Genomic DNA, 24052 nt, shown 5'->3' on the forward strand with positions numbered 1-24052 from the left:
CTCCCTCCTCTCTGTCTCTGTCTCTGTCAGACCTCCCTCTCCTCTCTCCCTCTTTCTCTGTCTTTCTGCCTCTCTCCCTCTTTCTTTTTCCCTCTTCCTCTTTCTCCCCTCTCTCTCCCTCTCCCTCTCTCCCTTTCCCTTTCCCTCTCCTCTTTCCCTCTCTACCCCCTCTCTCTCCTTTCTCTATCTCCCTCTCTCTTTCCCTCTCCCTCTCCTCTCTCTCCCTTTCCTCTCTATTTCCCTCTCCTCCTCCTCCTCCTCCTCCTCCTCCTCCTCCTCCTCCTCCTCCTCCTCCTCTTTCTCCTCATCTCTCTCTTTTTTTCTTTCTCAGACCCCAGGACAACCCGACTCAGTGTGGCCAGTGACCTTCTCTGCGACCCTGACTTCACCTCGCAGAATTTGGTCCACTCCCTGTTGCCTGGGCATTAACCAAGTCCCCAAGTGTGACTTAAAGGATTGAGGACACGCTGACCACCGACTGTGTGTGGTGCGCTAACCCCGAATATCTTGGAGTCCAAAGCTAGCCAGTGGGATTCAGAACTCGGGAGGTCCCAAGCGCTGGGTTCGGTCCCTGCTCCAGGCCCCGCAGATGCGCGCTGGCACTTCCCGGGGATACTTTTGGCAGGAGCAGTGGAAGGACCTGCTTGGCAGGAACGTTTTCATCCCTCCCAGGCGACGTCCAATGGGTGTGTCGGGCAGGAGCTTATATGTGGCGGGCGCGGCCGGGGAGCCGGGCGCCTGGCAGGGGAGAGATGGCCACGCGCGAGCCGCCCGCCACCAGCTACCCGCAGCCCGAAGTGCCCACGGGACTCGCGCTCTTCCTCACTATCCCCTACGCCTTCTTCCTGCCCGAGCTGGTGAGTGCGGCCGCTGCGACCTGCAGAGAGAGGGGTTGCGACCCCCACTTTCCATAGCTGGGGAGATGGAGCAGAGCCCTGCCTTTGGCTTGGAGCTGGGAGCTGCAATCACAGTCCTGTCCACCTCCCTCCTCCCCCTGGTCACCACTGCCTATCTTGGGTAGGGGGTCCCCGCAGCACTGTGATCTAGGAATGGGAGAGCTGTTAAATCTATTTCTCCTACACTTTTCTTCCCCATGGTGCCTTTTCATGCTTTTTCTGAGGTTCTAAAGGAGACAGGGAATTCCCTTCTACGTTGCTTTTTCAGAATTTTCTAGCTCACTTTTCAGCTGACTTTGACCTTTGGCTTCAGTAGACTCGCTGTAGGAGATAAAACTTATGACAGCTTCTGCTATAAGACAGTCTAATTGGTGGACAGGGGCCTCTCTATCTGCTCACCATCGGGGGTGCCCCTTTCCTGGACTATGGCCTTGACCCCCTCGTCCTGCTTGGTGAGGTCCCTGTGGAACCATTTCTTCCTTGTTTTGTTTGTTTGTTTGTTTGTTTGTTTGTTTGTTTGTTTGGGGGCACATTAGCAGTGCTCAGGGCTTTGTACTTAGGGATCACTCCTGGCAGAACTTAGGGGGTGGGATTCCGGCGCTGGAGAACTGGTCAGCGGTGTACAAGGCAAGCACCGTCTTGTCTCGTGGCGTATCCCTGGCAGTCTTACCATATCCTCTCTGAGCCATTCTCCCCAACCCTGCTCCCTGGTGAGCCCCGGAGCAGCAGAGTTCCCAGCACTTTATCAGACCTGGCTTGTGGGTGGTGTTTTCAGGCAGTACTTCCCTTAGGCATGAGGAACAGACTGAAAGTGATTCCAACTTTCAGCGACCTGAGCAAAAGTAAGAACAGTGGCAGGGCATTTGCCTTGCATGCAGCACTTCTGGGTTCAATTCCCTGCACCGCACATGGTCCCTTGAACACAGAGCCAGGAGTAAGCATGAACTTGCTGGGTATGGCCCATAAGCCAAATATAAAAATAAATAAATAAAGTGATTCTGACTTTCACTTGGACCCTGTAGCACCCTCCTGGTCCCCACCTGGAACATTGGGCCAATTGATTCAATTGACCTTGGACCTTTGGGCAAACTGGTTAAAGGGCACCCATAGGTGGCCACAAGAAGGGAAAACCAGGCAGGGAGTGCCCAGTTCAGTGTCTGTGGCTGAAACTCCACCCAGCCGGCAAGTTTCTGCCAGGCCTGCTCCAGGGAAACTGTGTGGGCATCCTGCCAGGTGTGACTTCTGCCACTTTGGTGAACCTCTGTGCTGACTTAGGTGTGTCCCTCAGCACAAAGAAACAGGGTGAATTGTCAAGATCTTGGCAGACACCACCACTTTTCTCTTTCTTTTTGAGGAGCAACCTCCCAAAGGACCCTATGCACCCCTTCCTGTGATACTGTGCCAACCTGGAAAGTGATTCAGTATGCTGGGGAGTAAATCCTGGGGATTAAATAAACCACCCCCTTGGTATTCATGGCCTCCGTGACTATACCTGGAGATACTTGGGAGCCCATGGGTGTGCTGGTGGTCAACTGGGATCTACTACATGTAGAGCATGTACTCTGTCTCCAGCCACCAGCACTTTCATCAGGCACTCACTCAACATGGGTGACTGGGCCTGCCACATCCTAGAGAGACCCATGGGCACTTTCTTCCAGTCAGACCTTGCCTGAAGGGAGACGAGGGAGACTAGCAGAGCTGTAGACACTGGCAAGAGGGACAATGAGGCAACCTGCTCTGGAAGGGGTCCAGGCTGTCTATGTAGAGACAGCTTTGGAGTTGGCTCTCCAAGGATAGATGAATTGTGAGTAGAGGTGCAGGAAAGGTATAGAGTTTGAGAGATGCTGGAGGACAGGTAGTGGGGTTCTGGGATCAAGGAAGGAGATGCAAGGGGCCACCTGGTGCCTCTAATGCAGGATGCTGGTTGTCCCCTTGGAACATTAGAGACTGGGTTGAAACAGCTAGCCATGTGGCATCATCCTTCATTTAGGTTCTATTCATTTAATTTTCTTCGGAGATAATTTTGAATTTATAGCAAAGTTGCATAAAAGTATAGTGGTTTCCCATCCTCTTTCCTGCAGGACATGAGCACTTATTTTTGTTTTGTTTTGTTTTTGGGCCACACCAGTGATGCTCAGGGATTACTCCTAGCTATGTGCTCATAAATTGCTCCTGGCTCAGGGGACCATATAGAATGCCAGGATTGAAAAGAAATCCATTCTGGGTCAGCTGCTTGCAAGGCAAACACCCTACCATTGTGCTAGTGCTCCAGCCCCAATGAGCACTGATTAAAAAACCTGCTTTCCACTTTTCTGGTCTCTATCTAGTGTCTTTTTTCTAGTTTCTTAGTCAGTCTAAGAATGCCACTATTTCAATTATTTATCTCCTTCATCTTCTTCATCGTTATCTCCTTCATCTTTATCTTCATCTTTATTTTTATCTTCAACTGGGGATGTTCTGCAAACTTTGTCTTGGCACTTTTGAAGAGTATTAATCACTTATTTTGTAGTGATTGAACTGGTGTAATATTTCCTTGTTCTGTTTTTTTTAATTTAATTTTATAGTTCAGTCAACATTGTCAATAGTGCTAACATTTGGGCTGGAGAGATAGTACAGTGGATAAGGGCTTGCTCTGCATGCAGCTGACTAGAGTTTGATCCTTGGTACCTCATATGGTCCCCCATATCCTACTGAGCACAGATCCAGGAGTAACCCTTGAGCATTGCTGGTGTGACTCAAAAAAACTAAAATAAAAAATAGTGCTCACACTTATGGATTTGATTACACAGTTTCCATTCCTCACCACTATTAAATTGCCCACCAAATTCTCCACCACTATCCATATGTTATGTTCTGCCTCTTTTTCCCCCACCCCATCCCAATACTCCCTGCTATACAATCTGTTCTCATTTAGCTTTCACCATCATGAGGGTGACTAGTACAGACTGTAGGGTTGGTTGTGCCTTGTATCTAGAATGAAGAACAAGGAGACAAAAAGGAGAAAAGGGGAGGACATCGAGGTGACTCGGCTGAACAACAGGTGTCTGGCTGGAGGAGAGAGTGCACCCTCTCCTAGATTCTTATCATCACTTGGGGCACCCATCTGCCTGTGGTCACCTGAGTATACTATTCATTGCCACCCAGTAGTGCCTACCACAGACACAACAATAGGCCTAGACCTCCAGCAGATTCTAGGTCTGGGATCTAAGTCTTCAAAGACAGTCAATAGTTTTCTAAGTGGCAAGCTTTGAGAGGAAGGTAGGAGGGAGGGAGGGAGGGAGGAAGGGAGGGAGGGAGGGAGGAAGGGAGGGAGGGAGGGAGAAGGAGGGAGGGAGAAGGAGGGAGGGAGGGAGGGAGGAAGGAAGGAAGGAAGGAAGGAAGGAAGGAAGGAAGGAAGGAAGGAAGGAAGGAAGGAAGGAAGGAAGGAAGGAAGGAAGGAAGGAAGGAAGGAAGGAAGGAAGGAAGGAAGGAAGGAAGGAAGGAAGGAAGGAAGGAAGGAAGGAAGGAAGGAAGGAAGGAAGGAAGGAAGGAAGGAAGGAAGGAAGGAAGGAAGGAAGGAAGGAAGGAAGGAAGGAAGGAAGGAAGGAAGGAAGGAAGGAAGGAAGGAAGGAAGGAAGGAAGGAGAAGGAAGGAAGGAAGGAAGGAAGGAAGGAGAAGGAAGGAAGGAAGGAAGGAAGGAAGGAAGGAAGGAAGGAAGGAAGGAAGGAAGGAAGGAAGGAAGGAAGGAAGGAAGGAGGAAGGAACAGAGGTTACAACCCTGTCCATGCAGGGGCAAGATATGTCTGCACCCCTCCCCCAGCCTCAGAGCACCCCTGTACCATGCACCTGCTTGAAGTCTAGAGAACAGCAGGCCCTAGGTCAAGGACCTTCCCGTGGGAACAAGGGGCCCAAACCCTGAGTTGAGCAGAGTTACGAAAGAGCTCCAAAGAGGCCAAGCTTGGGCCTGGTGCCAGCCCTGAGCCTCAAACTCTTTAGTGTTGAGGATGCCGCCAGGGAGAAGTGATGCTGCCTCCAGCCCTGCCCACGACAGGGGCTTTCTTTGCAAGTCTTCTGCATTCAATCACAAATGTAAAAATTCTCTTTTGCAGTAATTATGTTGCAAAGTCATTTTGTTCATTAATTATGTCTTGTAACTGAACACAGTTGCAAAGATTGCTCAGAGAGAGTTTCTGGACCCTTATCCCACTCCCTAACACCAACACCTTTCTAGCTCCACTACAGAGACAGCTCTCAGAAAACCGACATGGCCATGGGAACCCTGGAATCCCAGTTTCTCATGCAGGAGCACCATAGTATGAGGGAAAAGATCAAACAGAGAGAGGGAAAAAGAGAGAGAGAGAGAGACCTTCTAATTACATCTAAGTTTCTGATTGAGAAAGGGAAAGAAGTAAAAACAGACTTGTCTTTGGTGATGAACTGCTTTCCTCTCCAATGAAACTCACGACCTCCTAGTTGGAAGTGTATGCAGTGTTCCTGCCTGTTGCTGTGTCCAGGGCAGGAGAGAGGGACTTCAGTATGCCCAGCCCCAGGCCTACTGTGAAATAATTTGGTGGTCAAGGGTGCAGCTGGTCTAAAGAAAACAGCAGCAAACATTCTGAAGAGGGCTCTGTTTGGACGTGATTCTCCTTACCCAGACTATTGGTCAGAATGCGACTGCTGAGCACACAATAGGCACAAGCTTAGGTTGTTGTGGGGAAAATCCAACAGCTTTTGGGGGGGGGGGGCAATGAACCATTTATCCTCCTCAACAACAGAGGGTTAAATTTTTTGAGATTCTAAAGTTAATGTTTGTGTTTTGTTCAGTTTGCTGTTGAATTTGGCATCTCACTTGGAGAGAATATGAAGTTCAAAACATTCAGTGCAGATGTCTGTGGGGGAAACCAATGAATTCATGGCTAGTGTAGACTCTGCTCAGCCCCTCTAGGCCCTCACTAGACCCAGGTGATGCCAGGGGGATACTATGATTAAGCACCTCTATTTCTACAATCTCACAAAAGCCTCTCCTGGCCAGTAGGTATCTGATGGAAGTGTGACTTCCTGAGAGTGTCTTGTTCATCAGGGAAATCATTTGGTGTCTCTCATTTTTAGCTTCTTAACTTGCCTGGCAGTAGTCAGAGGAACTGTTAGGATGTGCTGTGATATGACATGATGTGCCATGGTATTCTGTGGCATAACATGACATGTTGTGACATGCCATGATGTGCATGACATGTTATAATGTATGTGACCTGCCATAATATGCCATGCCATAATGTACCAAGACATGCAGCATCATGTACATTGCTATGATCAGTTCATGACTTCTTCCATCCCCTGCAGCTAGGAAAGCTCCTTGCCTCCCACTACAGTTAACTAAATTCTCAGCATTGCCTTTATCTCTGCCTGTTTGGAACTGAGTGCATTTTGGCAGAATCCCCCCATTCCCAGGTAACTGACATGAATGGAGGAGGGAGTTTCTATGGGGTGAAGAGAAGAGCTGGGGGCTCATCCTTGAAAGTGAGGATAAGCACCTGCTCCTTTGTTCCAGACTGTCTTATCAGTTGAGTGGCCCAAAAGAAAAAGTTTAGGGCCATAGAACAGTGGGTTGGGTCCTTTACTTGCACACAGCTGATCCAGATTTTATCCCTACTACCCCACATTGTTCTGAGTGTCCAAATGGTATCCCTGACCACAAAGCCAGGAATTAGCCCTGAATACCACTGGGTGTGACAAAACACAATCAAACAAAAAGTTCTTCCCTGTTTTCCTCTGCTCTACTTTCAATTCTCTATACTTCTGAGGTCACAAAATTCCCTCAGGTTGATTTCATCTTTGGGTCAGCCATTCACTCCCAACTTTCCACCACTTAGCCATGGCCCATGGCCTGTCTCCTGCAGAAGAGCAGTCAGCAAGCTTAGAAACAGGGCATCTATGCCCTGTCATGATGTCCAGGGATGCTCATGCAGGCTATACTAGCAGAAGGTTGGGGAAGTAAAAGATGCAGAGAATCAGGCAGATATGATAGGAGGCCCTCCTAAGTTATGGGCACACTGTCCTCACAGTGTCCTGTAGGTAGTTGGTGGAAGGAAGTTATGGCAGGGCGGGTAGAGGAATACCAATGTGTTAGGTCTCAGGGCCAGAGTGATATCACAAGGGGCAAAGTGCTTCCCTTGCCTGTGAACCATCCTACTTGGATCCCTGAAACCACCAAGAACATTACAAGGAGTGGTCCTGAGTCAGAAGTAGTCCTCAAGTATAGGCACAACCCAACCACTCTCAGCCTGAAAAAAAACAACAATAGAATGGAGCCTTAATGTCTGACTCTTCTACTTCATTGTTGGGCAAATTAACCTCTACAATAGAAAAAGCAGCAGTGGGAATGCTAAAGGCAGCTCTGGACTTCTGCATGGTCTTTCCTAGAGAGTGCTAGTAGGTGTTAGGCCACACTACTTGATATCATTGAACCAGTTACTACAGAAGTGAGCACTGTCTTGTGAGCAAATGCCCATTATAAATATAACATTGAGTACTTACTGCCCAACTTTGCCCTTAAAAAGACTAGGAAGAAAGGAATAAAGGTATGTCATGGTCCCATCTTTTCCTTTTTTTTTTTTTTTTTTTTTTAATTAAGGACACAACCAGGAAGGCCCAGAGTCTCTTCCTACCATGAAGAGCTAGAAATGAAAGTGGCAAAGCCCTAATTCAAGAGTATGGTAGGCAGACACATGCTCTGCAGCTGAGTAACCTCCCCAGCATGGACTCTGTTTAAAAGAATGAGGCACAACTATGAGGAGGGCCCTGGGAGGATGGGACATGCCATAAAGAGTAAGAGGTGCGGGGCCGGTGAGGTGGTGATAGAGGTAAAGTGTCTGCCTTGCAAGCGCTAGCCAAGGAAGGACCACGGTTCGATCCCCCGGTATCCCATATGGTCCCCCCAAACCAGGGGCAATTTCTGCGCACTTAGCGAGGCGTAACCCCTGAGCATCAAACGGGTGTGGCCTGAAAAAAACAAAAAACAAAAACTTACAAAAAGTAAGAGGTACATAGCATAACAGGAGAAGGCCCATGCTGAGTGGTTGCAGTGTCGGCTCCCCCCCTAGGGAGTGCTAGAACTATTTTGTTTTTGAAAGAGTTGGATCAAGGGTCAGGCCAGTAGTCCACAGTGTTGTGCACATGAGTGTAGGGAGACAGCAGCCAGGACAGTAGGCATGTTCAGTTCTGTGCTTATTAGACATGCAGACAAGCTCTGATGCCTCTGCACCCAGCAGAGGAGTAAGATGCATCCTTCCACCAGCACTTAGGCCTCGTGTTTCACTTGATCTAAGTGCATCTAAAAACATCTGAGGTTTTTTTCCAGACCTCATTCTGGAGCCCCTTATAACAGAAAATGGAAACATAACTTCCATGTACATGCAGAACTTACTGATCACTGGCTTTCCCCTGGTGTTGTGGACCCAAGCCCAGTAGTTTCAACCTGAGCCTGAGGAGGAGGTGGGGAAGCTGCTGCAGAAGCTCAGGCTGCCCAGGGCAACAGCACACAGTAGGGCTACTCTCAGCCTATAGTCAGGATGTCCTCATAGAAAACCTGCCCCCGCTGGTTTGAAGAACTTCCAGGTCTTTCCAAAGGAGATTAGAGGCAATTGTACTGCTGTGGGACTGGCCATGACAGGATCCAGACAACTAGCAGGAAGAACCCAGGCATTTCCTTGCACTCTAGTGTCTGTCACCAGGCCAGATCGATGGTAGGCCCAGAGCCAGATGAATTCAACCCCATTAGAGAACAGACAGAGGAGGTACTGGGGCTCAGGAAGTCAGAATGAGAGGGCATCCTTCACATCCATGCCTTGGGGTTTTTAGGTCATGTTGATCTTCCCAATCTCTGATGGTCAAACCTTCCCCAGATCACAGCCTCTTGCTGTGTCAGGACTGGCCCAGGACCCTCACGGGTCTATAGCCCATGCTTCTGGGACATGTGCTGGGAGAACATTTTCTTGGGGAGAGACAAGTCTTTCAAGAGGCAGATTGGCATAAGCAGGAAGCAGGTCAGAATTGGGGGTGCCCAGGCTGGGTCACTAACCTCCCCTTCCCTTCACTAGACCCTCCCCTCCCCACCTCCTTCCTCTATTGCCAGTTCTGTCCCCTAGCTGTGTCCCTCTTGATCAGGGTGTCCATCACAGGGCCCTTTGAGGCTGCTCCTGAGCTCCACCCTTGCCTCAAGTTATCCCTGGAAAGTTCCAGTGGGACGCAGAGTGGGATCTCAGAGTGGGTGTCTCCATTAACAGGACCAAAGTCATTGCTTGAGGTGCCCATCTACAGCCCTTCATCTTGCTCAGGTGTCTTCAAGCTTTGCTTTTCTGCCTTTTTGTGGTGGCCCCATGGTTACCTACCCTCCAGACACTGCAGCTTCTTGCAGCTCTGCTCATCTTTATACAATCAGGCTGGGACTGAGAAAGCCCAGATGCTGCTGTTCTTGGGAGGTTCGTGATGAGGAGACTCTGGGTAGGAACAAATGGGTGTGGGTGCCCCTGGCAGAGAGGCTGGCTTGTCTGTAGCTATAATGGCAGCCCAGAAGGGGCTGGTGACACCTCTAGAGATCAGGCCCTGATCTCCAGATCTGAGGGGCTCTGAGTAGAGCCCACAGCTACTGCCTCCCCTTGGCGTCTGCTCTGGGCCAGGCTTAGTGTCTGGGCGATTAGTAGTCAGAGTGACCTTCTTAGTGGAGGGAGCCTTCACCAGATTCCTGCCCTTAGAGAAATATGATCCCTGATGACAAAATGCCAGTGAGTACCAGAGGAGCAAGGACAGGGGTATCCTTGAAGCTGGACTCTCTGACGTGTGATGTTCTGGGCCCAATAACAAGCCTAGATTGGGAGTGGTCTCATCCCTGAGTTTCTCTGGACCTCCTGACTTTTCTGAGAAAATCAAGGGAAAGAAATTTCCTTCAAAGTGTGTAGTGCTCTTTTTTTTTTTTTTTTTTTTTAGGCTAGAAGAAAAGGCCCTTTAGACCCAGGATGGATAAGAGTGTTTTTATTATGCTCTTTTATGCCACATTGTAAATCACGGCTATTTAGTCACTAGGAAGCGGGGTCACAGAGTCTCAGAGGCGACAGGTCTGAGAGGGCGGGTGTGTCCATTTTTCAGGAGGAAGGCTTGGTTGTGACTCACTTCCTGCCCCTCCAGCACACCCATCTGGACCAAGCTTTCCTAGCCCCAGTCAGCCCAGCACTAATTCAGTGCTGATCTGAAACCCCCAGAGTGGGGGTGAGCCAGAGAGACCAGCGTGCTCCTGCCCGCTTCATGGGGTGGGAAGAGAGATCCGCCCCTTGTATGGCCCATATCTTGCAACTGAGGCTCAGGAAACTGAGTGTGGGGCCCCTGGCTCCCTACTCCAAGACATGGTATACTCCAGGACTGTTCTGGTTGCATTCTGAAACTGTCCTCTCAGTGTGGCTTCCTTTCCCTTCCCCTGGGAGCAGCACATGCTTCAAGGGACAGCATAGCAGGGGCTAGATGGAGCCTGTCTGTGTGCTGGGAAGAAAGGGCCATAGGAATGAGGCCTACTACTCACGGAGGCTAGTTCCCATAGCTGGCGGTGAGCACACAAGACAAATACATTCACTTCATTCATTAGTGACCCAGTGTTCCACGCCACTTCCCAGAATGGGGCACATGTGGAAGCCCAGTGCTGGGGCTCTGGGAAACTGGAGGGAGCTGAGGGAGCTGCAGGCATGGATTCAGCACTCAGTCAGCCTCTCTTGGGCCTGGAGTCACAAAGCGTTCACAAAGCTGACCTGTATGCCGGGAGCTAAGCAGTTGCACTGAGCAGTGACTCTTGCAGCTCTGTGTCTGGGTGAGCCAAAGCAGCACATTCATGTCCCTCCTCACACCTCAGAGCTCCCCCTCCACCAGGTATAGCATTAGTCTGATGAGATTGAGGCCTGGCCTGGGTCTCCTTAGACAGGAAGCATTTTTTCAAGGACCCCCACCCCTGCATGTTGGGGGCAGGATTTCATGGCCTTTTTTGCCTTCAGCTACAAGGAGTGCAGCTTCATAGACAGTCCCACTTCCGCCCTCCTCTGTTGTGTTGCATACTTCCCACCTGCATGTCTGTCCTACTGGAGAGCAAGTGGCTTGGTGGCGTAGCCCAAACTGAAGTAACTGAACCAACTCCTAGTACTCCTACTCCTGGGCTGTGACTGAGATATTTTGTCCCCTTAGTGCTGACGGCATGAAAAGGACCATTGATGCCTATTAATCAGAGATTCTGTGTTTGCAACTTTATCTACCTTCCTAAATGTACTTGAACTCAGAGAATTTCCTATTTTACTTATTCATTTGTTTGGTTTGTTTGGTTGTTGGTGTGGGGCCATATTCGGCGGTGCCCAGGGGCTATTCCAGGCTCTGTGCTCAAGAATGACCCCTGGCAGTGCTCCAGGGACCATCTGTGATGATGGGAACTTGCACTGGAATAGTCTGCATGCAAGGCAAGTGCCTTCCCTCCTGTGCTATCCCTCCAGTCCTGAACTTGGAGCATCATCATGGTGCTTTCTGGATATGCACTGAGCAGCACAGAAATGTGTTTTCTGACGGGCAATTTTCCATTTGACTCTGTCTTGGGAAGATACCCCTGAACTATTCCTTGAACTATCCCCTGAAGCCTCCACAATTTTGTACTTGGAGAGGACTTCACTGTTTAAATGACCTCAGGGGCTGAGCTGAAACACTGTCTGAAAACTGAACTGTCTGGGAATGGAGAAAAAGGCTTAAGAGATAAGCAAATAGGTTCCTGTGCTATGTGTATGAAGTCAATGTTCATAGATTAACAGTATTCATCAGGGATTTCACATAGAGACACACATCAAGGTATGGGAATGACTCAATCATATAATGACCACCTTGTTAAATGAGGCCTTGAGTTCAATCCTGAAAGGGTTCAAAGGCCTGTGTGTGATCCCTTGAATGTGAAAAAAGCAAAAGGCAAACATAAGAATTAATTCTTTTTTTTTGTTTTGTTTTTTGGGCCACACCTGGTGATGCTCAGGGGTTACACCTGGTTTGGGGGACAATATGGGATGCTGAGGGATCAAACCACGGTCTGTCCTAGGCTAGCGCATGCAAGGCAGACACCTTACGGCTAACACCACCTCTCCAGCACCAAGAATTAATTCTTTTAAAGAAAAATTGTTGGGCCCGGAGAGATAGCACAGCGGTGTTTGCCTTGCAAGCAGCCGATCCAGGACCAAAGATGGTTGGTTCGAATCCCAGTGTCCCATATGGTCCCCCGTGCCTGCCAGGAGCTATTTCTGAGCAGACAGCCAGGAGTAACTCCTGAGCACCGCCGGTGTGACCCAAAAAAAAAAAAAAAAAGAAAAATTGTGGCTTGATCAGCTGATGAAAAGATTGAGATCCTGAACCTAATTCAGCATGTCCACTAGAAACCAATATTCATTATCCATTCATTGACTATTGTATTGTGAAACATCCATAAATAATAATAATCAATGTATTAAGTCACTGGCAAAGTAGAAAAATAAAGTTAAAAAGTAGAATAGAGTCTTGGGGCCAAAAAGATAGTACAGCATGTAGGATGTTTGCACTGATATAGCCGACCCAGGTTCCATTCTCGGCTTCCCATATGGTTCCCCGAATGTGTCGGAGTAATTTCTGAGTGCCGAGTCAGGAGTAACCCAGGATCAAGTTTTGGCCCAAATCCATGAAACAAAAATGTGTATCTCAAAGCTTTATATAAAACAATATGTATGTTTGTTATTTTAATAATATTTAATAATAATAAGTATGGGAGCACAGCTGTATGGTGTTTGCCTTGTGTGCGGCAGACCCAGGAGGGACCCAGTTTGATTCCCAGCATCCCATATGGTCCCCCAGCCTGCCAGGAGCGATTTCTGAGTGCAGAGCCAAGAATAACCCCTGAGAGCCACCAAATGTGACCTGAAAACAAGTCAATCAATAAACTTTAAAAAATAGGGGCCGGGAAGGTGGCGCTAGAGATAAGGTGTCTGCCTTGTAAGCGCTACCAAGGAACGGACCGCAGTTCGATCCCCCGGCGTCCCATATGGTCCCCCCAAGCCAGGGGCGATTTCTGAGCACATAGCCAGGAGTAACCCTTGAGCGTCAAACGGGTGTGGCCCAAAAACCAAAATAAATAAATAAATAAATAAATAAATAAATAAATAATAGGTCTGGATTATTAATATTATTGTCAATAATAATATGCCTGGAAAATAAATATAACATAATTTTAATTTTTTCTTTCTTTTTTTTTTTATGGATTTTGAGCCACACCCAGTGACGCTCAGGGGTTACTCCTGGCTATGCGCTCAGAAGTCGCTCCTGGCTTGGGGGACCATGTGGGGTGCTGGGGAATCGAACCGCAGTCCATCCTAGGCTAGCGCTGACAGGCAGACACCTTACCTCTAGCGCCACCATGCCGGCCCCTAAATTTTTCTTATGTTATTTGTTTCTAATCTCTGGATTCAAAATAGTAGCAGCTAAAATTCCTACTACATCATTTTATGTGAGCCACTAAATTAATCTTGGATCATGGCGTTGAACTGAAATGGATACACCCTGGAGGGTGTCCTGCCCCTGCCCCTCCTGACATGAACTTCTCCCCTTTTCAACGTGGGTACTAAGCAGATAATTACACAGATCAATGTAAGCATTTCCAGCAGAACTTTTCAGAATAGCCAGAGGTGCAAGCAGCTTCAGTGTCCATGGCTGGGTGTATGGGTAAACCCAATGTGATCAGTACATGCAATGGCGCATTGAAATTCTAACAGAGGCTGCAATGTGGATAGACCTTGAGGACATTATATTAAGTGACATAAGCCACAAAAGAGTGAATATTCTGTGATGACACTCTCAGAAGAGGCTGTGGGGAGGATAAATGGAAGTTACTGTTTTCTTTTTTAATATATATAATTACTTTATTTAAGTACCTTGGTTACAAAGTCGTTCATGGTTGAGTTTCTGTCATAGAATGACACCTTTCACCAGTGCACTTTTCCCACCATCAATGCCTCCTGTTTCCCTTCCCTCTCCCCCACCTTTCTCTGAGGCAGGCATTTTACTTCTTTCTCTCTCTCACTCTCTCTCCTCTCACTCTCCACTGTGGTTTGCACTATTGTTGATGAATGGGTGCATTGCATGTCACTTTATCCCCTTTCAGCACCTAGTTCTTGTTCAGAGTGATCAGTTCCAACTATTATTGTCATAATGGTCCCTTTTCTACCCTAACTGTGCTGCTCCACTTTTTGTGGCAAGCTTCCAACCATGGACTGGTCCTTCTGGCCCTCATCTCTATTGTCTCTGAATATTATTACCATACTATCTTTTATTATTCTCATAGCTCACAAATGAGTGAGGTTTTTCTATGTCTGCCCTTCTCCCTCTGACTCATTTTACTGGGCTTTGTCTTGTTTTGTTTTTTATGGCCACACCTGGCTACTCCTAGCTCTTCGCTCAGGGATCACTCCAGACAGGTCTCAGGGGACTGAACCTGGTTGGCCACAAGCAAGGTAAGCAGTTTTCCTACTGTCCTATCTTTAGAGCCCCAAAGTTTACATTTGATGGTGAGTTTCAGTTGTAGAAGAAGAAAATATTGAAAATTGGGTCAGAGAGATAGCATAGCTGTAGGGCTTTTGCCTTGCATGCAGCAGACCCAGGACGGACCTGGGTTTGGTTCCTAGCATCCCATATGGTGTCCTGAGCCTGCCAGGAGTGAATTCTGAGCACAGAACCAGGAGTAACCCCTGAACACTGCCAGGTGTGGCCCCCAAACCTAAATAAATACATAAATAAATAAATAAATAAATAAATGTTGAAAATTATAAAAATGAGAGCTGGAGATATTAACTAGCAGCAAGAGCACACTCAACACTGACCTGAGCACTCCAGTTACTTTAACTGGAAACACTTGTACCACATATTCCATTAGTACTCTTTTTAAATTTTTAAATAAAAGGGGATTTTACACAGTCTAACATGGACTTTCTAGGTACACAGCCAAGGGACAATCGTTTACTTCACCTGGGAGGGTCCTAGTGTCAGGATCTTCAGGGCATCTCAGCTCCCCCCTGGGTTCACCCAGCAGATGAACTTCCTCTGGCCCCTACCAGTGTCACCTGTTCACTTGGTGCCTCTAACCTGGACCTCACTCCTGGTCTGAATTTCCCCTGCCCTCATGGTGTCTAAAGTTTCCTTGTCTCACAATCAGCCTGCCTGAACCTGATGTCAGGGTAGGGAAGACGAGGCAGAGTCTTTCTGGAAGTTACAAGCGTAAGAAAAGTCGCGTGGTGTTGGCAGAGACACCTGCCACCTGAACTCTGCCCAGCAATGTAGAAAAACCTGCCACGAGGTATCACCCACAGGCACCCTCCCCGCCCTCCCACTTCAGCACTCCATCTGCCCTGCCCACGCCCTTATTTCCTGGCCTGGCCATGCAGACCTGATACCCTGTCCTTTTTTTGGGGGGAGGGGGGGAGTCGTTCTTATTCCCTTCCCACAGGGTCATCATTGTTACAAACTCCCTCCTCTGGGTCTATCTCGGAAACCTCTCCCCACTCCATTGTTCACCTCTGTGTTGTCACATCAACCTAGCACTCACCAGGCCACAGAGAGGTGGGTGGGGGAAGAAGGGCCCTGAGATCCCCACCTGCTCTATTTGGGAGGGACACAAGGCCCAGCTAATGAGTCTCTGCAGGATCCTGCAGTGCAAACAGGTCCCCCGGGGTGCTGACATGTGGCAGTAGAGATGGTCGGTGGGGGTCTGCTGGCTATATCACCTGGGATCTTTGAAACACTCAGCGTCCAATGTCAGCTTAGCCAGTCTTTGGGGCTCCCATTGTAATTCCAGGAGGAACAGGATTCAGAACACTGCCCTGAGGAGAAGCTTTGGGAATCTATATATTTTAGATTTTTTTTTATTTCTGCAACATATTTTTGTTTACTTTTTATTAAGCCATTTCAGAATAATAAAGATTGGGGCCAAAGAGCAAAACTTCCTTTCGAAGTGATCTCCACACAAGTAGCCTTGTCTCCTCGTGGGTTTTAGTCCCATCTGTGTGCCTTGCACCTTTCAGTTACTATCTAGGATTGAAGCTCAGACTCTCGATGGACTCCGACTTCTAATATGATGGTGTCCAGAAGGGATTCAGCCATGTCCCAACTGACCACCTTCCTTTCGGGTGTTAGTAGCCCAGTTTCTTGTTTATTTGTTTTGGGGCCGCACTCCCAAAGTTCAGGGCTTCCTCCTGGCTCTATGCTCAGGAATTACTTCTGGTGGAATTACTTCTGGGGTGCTGGGAATTGAACCCTAGTTGGCCATATTAAGGCAAGCAAGAATTCTGTCTGTTGCACTAATTCCTCAGCCCCTGTTAGCCCAATTTTTATACACCATTTCTACAACTAGCTTTCAAAAAGGAAGGAGTTATTTTCCATATTCCAAAAGTGCCAACACATCACATTAAGCTCCATCCTCCCTTATAAAAGAGCCTTTCAGGTTTCAGTTCAGCCTCAGAAAGGGCACTGAGGAGTAGAGTGTGTTTGTGATGAGAAACTTCTGCCAAACTTAAGCTAAGAATACACTCAATTGAAATATAGCACTACAGTAACTCAGTCTTCCACTTGGAGGTCTGCCTCAAACCTTCAAAATACCTTTGCTCTTGGAAAATATAAAAGAAAATCAAAATGACGTGCAAGAAAACTTGAAAAGTTGGGTACGAGGTGTGTTGGTTTGTTTTATGTCTATTAGAACAAAACTATTCAAAGCTGCCCTGGTTATCAAAAACCCACCTGGATTCAAGGAGACAGAAAGGTAACAGTGACAACAAACGCCTTGTCTTAACTCACTGGAGTTTGTCCTTGGCCCTGGTCTCTCTGCTACTAAGAAGGTAGAGGGTGTGGAAAGAGAAAGTAAATAAAATCCCTCCTTGTAGCATGGGTTATGCAACACTACAACCATGTCAGAAGCTCCCACGCAGTGTGTGTAGCATTCCAAATTGCTCAGAGGCCCCTTGTTTTTAGGATGTAAAATCAGGAGTGTCCCCCCACATCTGTCTTCTCCACAAGTCCTACACTACCTCACAAGCCATGAGGAGAATGGCCTAGGGACATAGAAATCAGGCGTGATTGGTGGGTCTAGCCAGAGCACCTCTGAAGGAGGCACAGGAGGGGTGAGACAGAGGCATCCTAATGCCCCGGGCTCGTACAGAGGAGCTGGCAGTGGCACCTGACAGGGATCAGGTGGCAGCAGTGGCCTTAGGAAGCTCAAGGGATGGAGAATGTGGGACCAAATGTGGGAAGGAACAGGACACACCCTGTGAACTGTGAATGAGAGCCAATGTGAGTGGTGCTGGGGTTTGTACAGAGCCTGTTTGTACAGGTTAGGAAATATCATACAAGTTTATAGAGGTTTGGAGAGAATGTACACGTTTGTACAATAATGGAGAGAATGACCTTTGACACACACACACACACACACTTCTTTTGCTCTGGCCCCCTGGCAGAGGACACCAGGAACTCAGAAGTGCGTAGCATAGCCCTTCTCTGCCTTAGAGTTCCAGCATGAGCCTAAATGTTTCCGCCTGCTGGTGCGGTCGCTGAATGCCCTTTCCACTAATGTCTGGCATCTTTTCAGATATTGGGAAGTGGCAGTGCTGTGTGCACTTCCCATGGCTTGGTAAAGAGGATACTTGGCAGGAGCCCTGGTACCTTCCTGCAGCCACAGAGCCCTCATTGGAGTTGACCCACAGGAATCCAGCTCTGAGGGAGTCCTGGGAATGTTCTTATATCTCCATGAACCCCTGCTCAGATGGAACCAAACAGGACTCAGTCCTGGGGAGGTCTGGTTCAGCCCACAATTCCCACAATTCACCTGGAGCTTGACAGGTCTGGGGCAGAGGCACCCACGTGGGGCTTTGAGTCTTCAAAGATCTGGAGGGTTGGTCCAGGCTCCGAGTGCCACACTGTCAGTGACTGGTCTGCCCTGGGTCCTCACCTCTGCTCCCTTTCTCCACTTGTGTTCATGAATTCTCCATAAATCCCAGAGTGTTTCTTTTCTCCAGGCAGCACAGAAACCAAGTAAGGGATGGGGTGGCATATCTCTATGTCTGACTTGTAAGGTGAGAACTTCCTCTTGTAGAAAAACAGAGACATGCTGCGAAAAAGCAGAAACTGAAATTTGGATATCTTTCAACAATGCTCAAAGTAAATGGAACAAGTTCTTCTGTGCCATGATTCAGAGAAGGGCGACGCCTACTGGCAGGTCACTGAACATAAAAGAAAACGGCATCAGAAAAAGGAAATTCTATACACATTCTGTTTTTCACCATAATTAGGAAATGAATATCGGGAGGCGGGGGATGTGGTGGGAATGTGACAGACGCAGAGTGTTAAGGAATTGTTCCTGGGTCTCAGGAGCGAGTCCTGAAGGTGCCAGAGTTTTAAACTAAAGTTAGCTACATGCAAGACAAGTGCCTTATCCCCTGTACTATGTCTCTGGCTCCAGGAAATAAAAAATCTTCAAGTAACACCATTTGTAATAGGTCCCCCAAAATGAAATATCTAGCTGTTAATATTAGAAAATGTGTTTATTTCAGCTTGCCTATGTTTAGCATATCTGCATGTTAAACTATAAAGCATTGATAAAAAAAATTCAAGCACATCTTCATAATTGGAAAGTAAAAAAATGTAATCAAAAAGAACAACCAACTTCATAGGTTGAAAGATTCAACATGGGAAAGACATTAAATTTCTTCAAATTGATCTATAGGTTTGTCAGAACCCAAATTCAGCAGGTAAATAGTATAGATATTTACAAACTAATTCCAAAATGTACACGAAAAGGAAATAGAACCTGGAAAGGGATGAGCTGTCTCCTGAGAGAGAAAGAAATGGGAGTCTCCTGCACAGACAGCCTGGAAATAGGATACAGAGTCCCAAAGAGAAATAGATTAGAGGCAGCACTAAGTTAGAGTTTAGAGATTCACCAATCTGTAATAGCCCAGATCACAGAACAGGGAGGAGAAGAGCCCAGGAGGTCTGGATGGTGAGTTGCTGGAGAAACTGAGGCAGCCTGCACCAACTGTCATTCCAATGGCCACATCATTAACCAGAGCTACTGCTGTGTGTCTATTCATTCTGTTCCTCCCCTGGACTCAGCTGATCATGCAAGTCCTGAGCCAGTGCAAATAGGATCAGAGCCCAGCCAGGACAGAAGAAAGTTTGGTTTGGGGTCTCTAAATGGTCCCACAGAGCCATACACTAACACACTTGGCACTGCAGGACCCAACAATAGGCAATCTAAACCCAATACCACAGAATCAGGCAGACAGAGAGTGAGGAGGGGCCAGGAAAATTTGAGAAGCAGCCACAGTGTAAGGGGCTGCCGGAAGCATCTGGGGTTCTGGTGAGGGCTGATGGGATCACATGTGGCCACTGAGGACTCCGGGGTAGCCCTTGGGATTTATGTTCCTAAGATCCTGGGTTTAATTTCCATTACCACACAACAACAACAACAAAAGAAAATGACATTGACAACAAAGTATACTTGTTCCCTGCCCCTGGTAACCAAAAGCAACAGAGTCACAACTCTTTTCTTTCTTTTTTTTTTTTTTTGGAGGGGGGCCACACCCATTTGATGCTCAGGGGTTACTCCTGGCTAAGGGCTCAGAAACTTCCTTGGCTAGCGCCTGCAAGGCAGACACCTTACCTCTGGTGCCACCTCACAGGCCCCAGTCACAACTCTTTTCAATCTACAAAGTGAGTTCCTATGGCCAGGAAACAGAAGTATGCATCTTTCATGTGAAATATTTGTGTAAATGTTGACAATTTATTCAGGGATGGTTTACCATTTCTGTGCCCCAATACTGTCTAGGCAAAGACACAACCAGTTCAAATTTGGTCAAATTCTTCTGTTGTTCTTTCTCTGTATTAACCTCATGAATTTTTCTGGGAGGACCCAAGTTGGCCATGACTGAAGGACCCAGGTCCTTGCTCCTCACCCATTTCCCTTCTCGACTCTCACCAAATTTGGCCTGAGTAGTGCGAGGCAGACACACAGGACAAGAGAGATGCCTGCAACAAGAGTATGTAAACACTGGCCACTCATGCCCCTTCTTGTCTTTTTCTCTTTTTATCTTGCAGATATTTGGATTCTGGGTCTGGATCCTCGTAGCCGCCACCCAGGTCGCAAGCCCATTGCTGCAAGGATGGGTGATTTATGTGTCCCTCACCTCCTTTATTATCTCACTGGTGTTCCTGTTGTCTTACTTGTTGGGATTTTACAAAAGATTCGAGTCCTGGAGTGTCCTGGTAAGGACATGGGAATGACCTAAGATTCTCAGGATAGGTATGGGGGATACCCAGGGGACCTTTGGGCAGGGAGTGAGCCAGGAGTCTTGCCAGGGATAGTCTACCGTAGAGCTGAAATTTTATTGTGTTTTTTTTTATAAGTAAATAGTTTTACTGAGGAAAAGTTTTATTTGGCTTCAATGTGTTTGAATTCTTTTTTTTTTTTTTTTTTTTTTTTTGGTTTTTTGGTTTTTGGGTCACACCCAGCAGCACTCAGGGGCTACTCCTGGCTCTATGCTCAGAGGACCATATGAGATAGAGGGATTCGAACCACCATCTTTCTGCATGCAAGGCAAAAAGCCCTACCACTGTGCTATCTCTCCAGCCCCCAATGTATTTGAATTCTTTCTAGTTCCTCTGACAGAGGAAATCAGTTGCGTTCTCCTCCATAGGCTTTCTTATTAGGAAGATACATGTGCTACACATTCCTGTACCAGATCCCTTCTGACACATGCTTCCCAGCTTGTATAGGGGGGTGGTTTGGGGGCTTCATCCAGCAGTGCTCAGGGATTACTCCTGGCTCTGCACTCAGAAATCACTCCTGGCAGCTTGGGGGACCATATGGTATACCAGGGATCAAAACTGGGTTCATCCCAGGTCAGCCAAATGCAAGGCAATAGCCCTACCCCTGTGCTAACTCCAGCCCTTCAGCCTGTATCCTGTCACTGAATGTAAAGTCACTGGTGTAATATGCAGAGATGCTAATAGGGCACAAGGCTCTATCAGCTTGATCTCAGTGCCTAACTCATTCAATGCCTTCATTCTTTCGTGGCCTCAATATTTTATACAATGTGTGGAGGATCAATGGACTGCACTAGAAATAGGGGTGTGGATTCTTTTATTCTGTAATGCTATCGTATCACCATGATATATTTTAACCATTTGAAACATTTGAAAATAACTGGAAGATAATAATGTAGCCCCTCATGAAACACTATATCCAACATTATCAAGATTTTATTACATTTCCTTCATCAGTTCTTTTCTTTTTCCCTTAATATAATTTTTGGTGGAGGGAATCTATTGGCAATTTTTGGTCAGCTAGGCTAGTGATTCTATACAAGGCCCCAAGGATATGGTGATTTTTAAGATCTGGGGTGCTAAGGATAACCAGCAGGGCTAGGGTCTTCAGGGCTGCACCTGGTGATGCTCAGGGTATCATGTGGTTCTGGAGATGGACCCTGAGTTTAGATTATGTAGAAAGCACCCTAACCACTGCACCATTCCCCAGCATCCATTCCTTTTTATTTTTTTTATTTTTTGTTACTAAAGAATTTTAAAGTAGGGCCCGGAGAGATAGCACAGCGGTGTTTGCCTTGCAAGCAGCCGATCCAGGACCAAAGGTGGTTGGTTCAAATCCCGGTGTCCCATATGGTCCCCCGTGCCTGCCAGGAGCTATTTCTGAGCAGACAGCCAGGAGTAACCCCTGAGCACCGCCGGGTGTGGCCCAAAAACAAACAAAAAAAAAGGATTTTAAAGTAAGCCCATAGTGTTATTCCAATCTTTATAAACTTCTTGTTTCTTTGATTTTGATTTGGGGCCACACCTGGCAGTCCTCCAGGGTTACTCCTGGCTCTGCACTCAGAAATCTCTCCTGGCAGGTTTAGATGACCATATGGGATGCCCGGAATCAAACCTGGCAAATGCCCTACTGCTGTACTATTACTCCAGTCCCCAAATTTATCTACACGTTATGACTCCAAAAGAAAATATGTGATGCCAGGGCTAGACTCCAGCTTCTGCATGCCAGACCATCCTTTGCACCATTTCCCCTGCCTTACTTGACACTTTCTGAGTTACACACTGCATAGAGATGCAAAAACTGAAATGGAATCAGATCTGTCTGTCACTACCAACTCTACCATGTGTTAGCTGAGCCTCAGTTTCCTCATCTGTCAATTGAGATCATAACATTCATAGCCTTATGCAACTAAATATGAAGATGAAATGAAACAAAGTGTGTATCTAGTACGGACAGTGAACATTGAAGACAGTATCAATCACATTGAAGACAGTAACAATCATAGCCTTATGCAACAAATATGAAGATGAAATAATACAAAGTGTGTATCTGGTATGGACAGAAGAACATTGAAGGACTTCACAGCATTCTGCTTTATAGCAAAATCTGAAGCACATGAAGCTGGATTCAAGTCTGATATTGGCCTTGATCTTAAGTTTCCACTTCTCAAAGGGCCTCTTAGTTCTAAGTAGCACCTATCTCATTGTTGTCAAGGTAAAATGAAAAAAAAATGGGAAGAAAGATTTAGTATAGAGCTTGACACAGATAAACAATTAATCATGTTGACCAGTGTTGGCCAGTTAGTATTCTCACGGTTATTTATTCATATACTCTTCTTTGCTGCCTTGGCATCAGAAGCATTGGTAACAAAAATAAGCAGCAGCTTGGAGGTCAAGTTCGCCTCCTTTCTTACTCTTCCCCAGCCATTAGTAGAGAGGAAAGAGCTTCGCTGTTTGGCTACCCACATCACAAGGTGTGGCTTCTCTCTACCTTTCCAGAACAGCCTGTACCAGGGCACCACCGGCATCTTGTACATGAGTGCAGCCGTCTTACAAGCACATGCAACCATCATATCTGAGTCCCAGAACATCAGTCATTATTACTTGAACACGTCAGCCACGGTGAGTGATTGGCAAGAATGTGCACAGCTCCTGGCAACATGACTTGTAGGGGCTGAAATCTGTCTTATGTAAAACAGCCGCCACAAATTGAAAAAGGCTTAGAAAAAGAAAGTGTGTGTATCTGTGTGTGAAAGGAAGAGAGCGTGCAAGAGAGCTCATGCATGTGCCCATGTGTATCTGTATTTGTATGCATCCGTCTGTCTGTGTGAGAGCAAACCTACATGCTGACAAGTTGATGTGCAAAGTTCTGGGCTAGTGAGTAAGATAAAAGGAGAACAAAGGTAACTGTGAAGGAATCTGGGGAGATGCCTAGATGAGAGGACAGGATGAAGAGAGGGCCCAGAGGTGGAGCAGGCCACCTTATAGCTCAAGGGATCAGCTCTGCAGAGGAAATGAACAGGGCAGACATGGGGAGTAAGGGCTCAAGATTGAGGGCAGAGTTTTTAGCCAGTTGCTAATATGTGGCCTCCCATGCAGCAGGGTGCAGCACTGGGTACCAGAATTGCCTAACAAAAACTCTTCTATCTTTTAGTTCTTTGCCTTTATCACCACCCTCATCTACATCCTTCACGCCTTCAGCATCTACTACCACTGATGTTCTTTCACCACCTGTATTCACCCTCTGGATGACAATATAAAGATCAACAGCAGCAGCAGCAACAACAACAGCAACAACAACAACAATGAAATGATCTACATAATGAATAGATGCTCTGCTGAGAAATGGAACAATGAAATCCCATTTCAGCATATCAGCTTGGACTTCTTTGTTCCTAATGATGAGGAGGAGAATGCAGCTCTTTATTCCTAGGGAAGTTCCTGTCTGTCTTTTGGCATTGTCTGCTGGTGATCCTTGCTCACCTGAAAAGCTCTCACCAAAGCATTTATCACGGTGAATCCAAGACCCATCCTGGGCACCTGTTTGGGGTTTTTGCCTCAACGGCAAGGTTACCCATGGTCAATGTCAGAAATATTCTAACTTCCTTAAAAATTGAAATGGTGCTGTCACTCATTTAAGTCCCAAGAACCACCCCCCCATTCCATGTTTCTGCCTCTGCTTTGCAGTGGCTCCTCCCTCAACTTGCTCCTCAGTTCCCAGCCCCTTCTCCATTTCCCCTTCAGCAGCCACCACACCTCCCTCTTTACTCCCAAAAGATGAGGTA

General features: G+C 47.1%; 1 protein-coding gene and 1 long non-coding RNA gene across 3 annotated transcripts in view; one reads left to right on the top strand and one right to left on the bottom strand.

The window, feature by feature from the left end:
• Positions 1 to 24052, bottom strand: part of LOC126024020 (uncharacterized) — a 295412-nt gene that overhangs the window by 192390 nt on the left and 78970 nt on the right. The gene's annotated exons all lie outside the window — the stretch shown is intronic.
• MALL (mal, T cell differentiation protein like) lies at positions 753 to 23523 on the top strand. Of its 2 annotated transcripts, XM_049784445.1 has the most exons (4): positions 753 to 857; positions 20040 to 20207; positions 22767 to 22889; positions 23422 to 23523. In XM_049784445.1, exons 1-4 carry the CDS (start codon positions 753 to 755, stop codon positions 23482 to 23484), a joined length of 459 nt encoding a protein of 152 aa, XP_049640402.1. In that variant the 3' UTR covers positions 23485 to 23523. The 2 variants fall into 2 exon arrangements, with proteins under 2 accessions (XP_049640402.1, XP_049640403.1); XM_049784446.1 differs by lacking the exon at positions 22767 to 22889.

Source organism: Suncus etruscus, chromosome 12, assembly GCF_024139225.1.
Source record: "Suncus etruscus isolate mSunEtr1 chromosome 12, mSunEtr1.pri.cur, whole genome shotgun sequence".
In the NCBI taxonomy this organism is placed as follows: Eukaryota; Metazoa; Chordata; class Mammalia; order Eulipotyphla; family Soricidae; genus Suncus; species Suncus etruscus.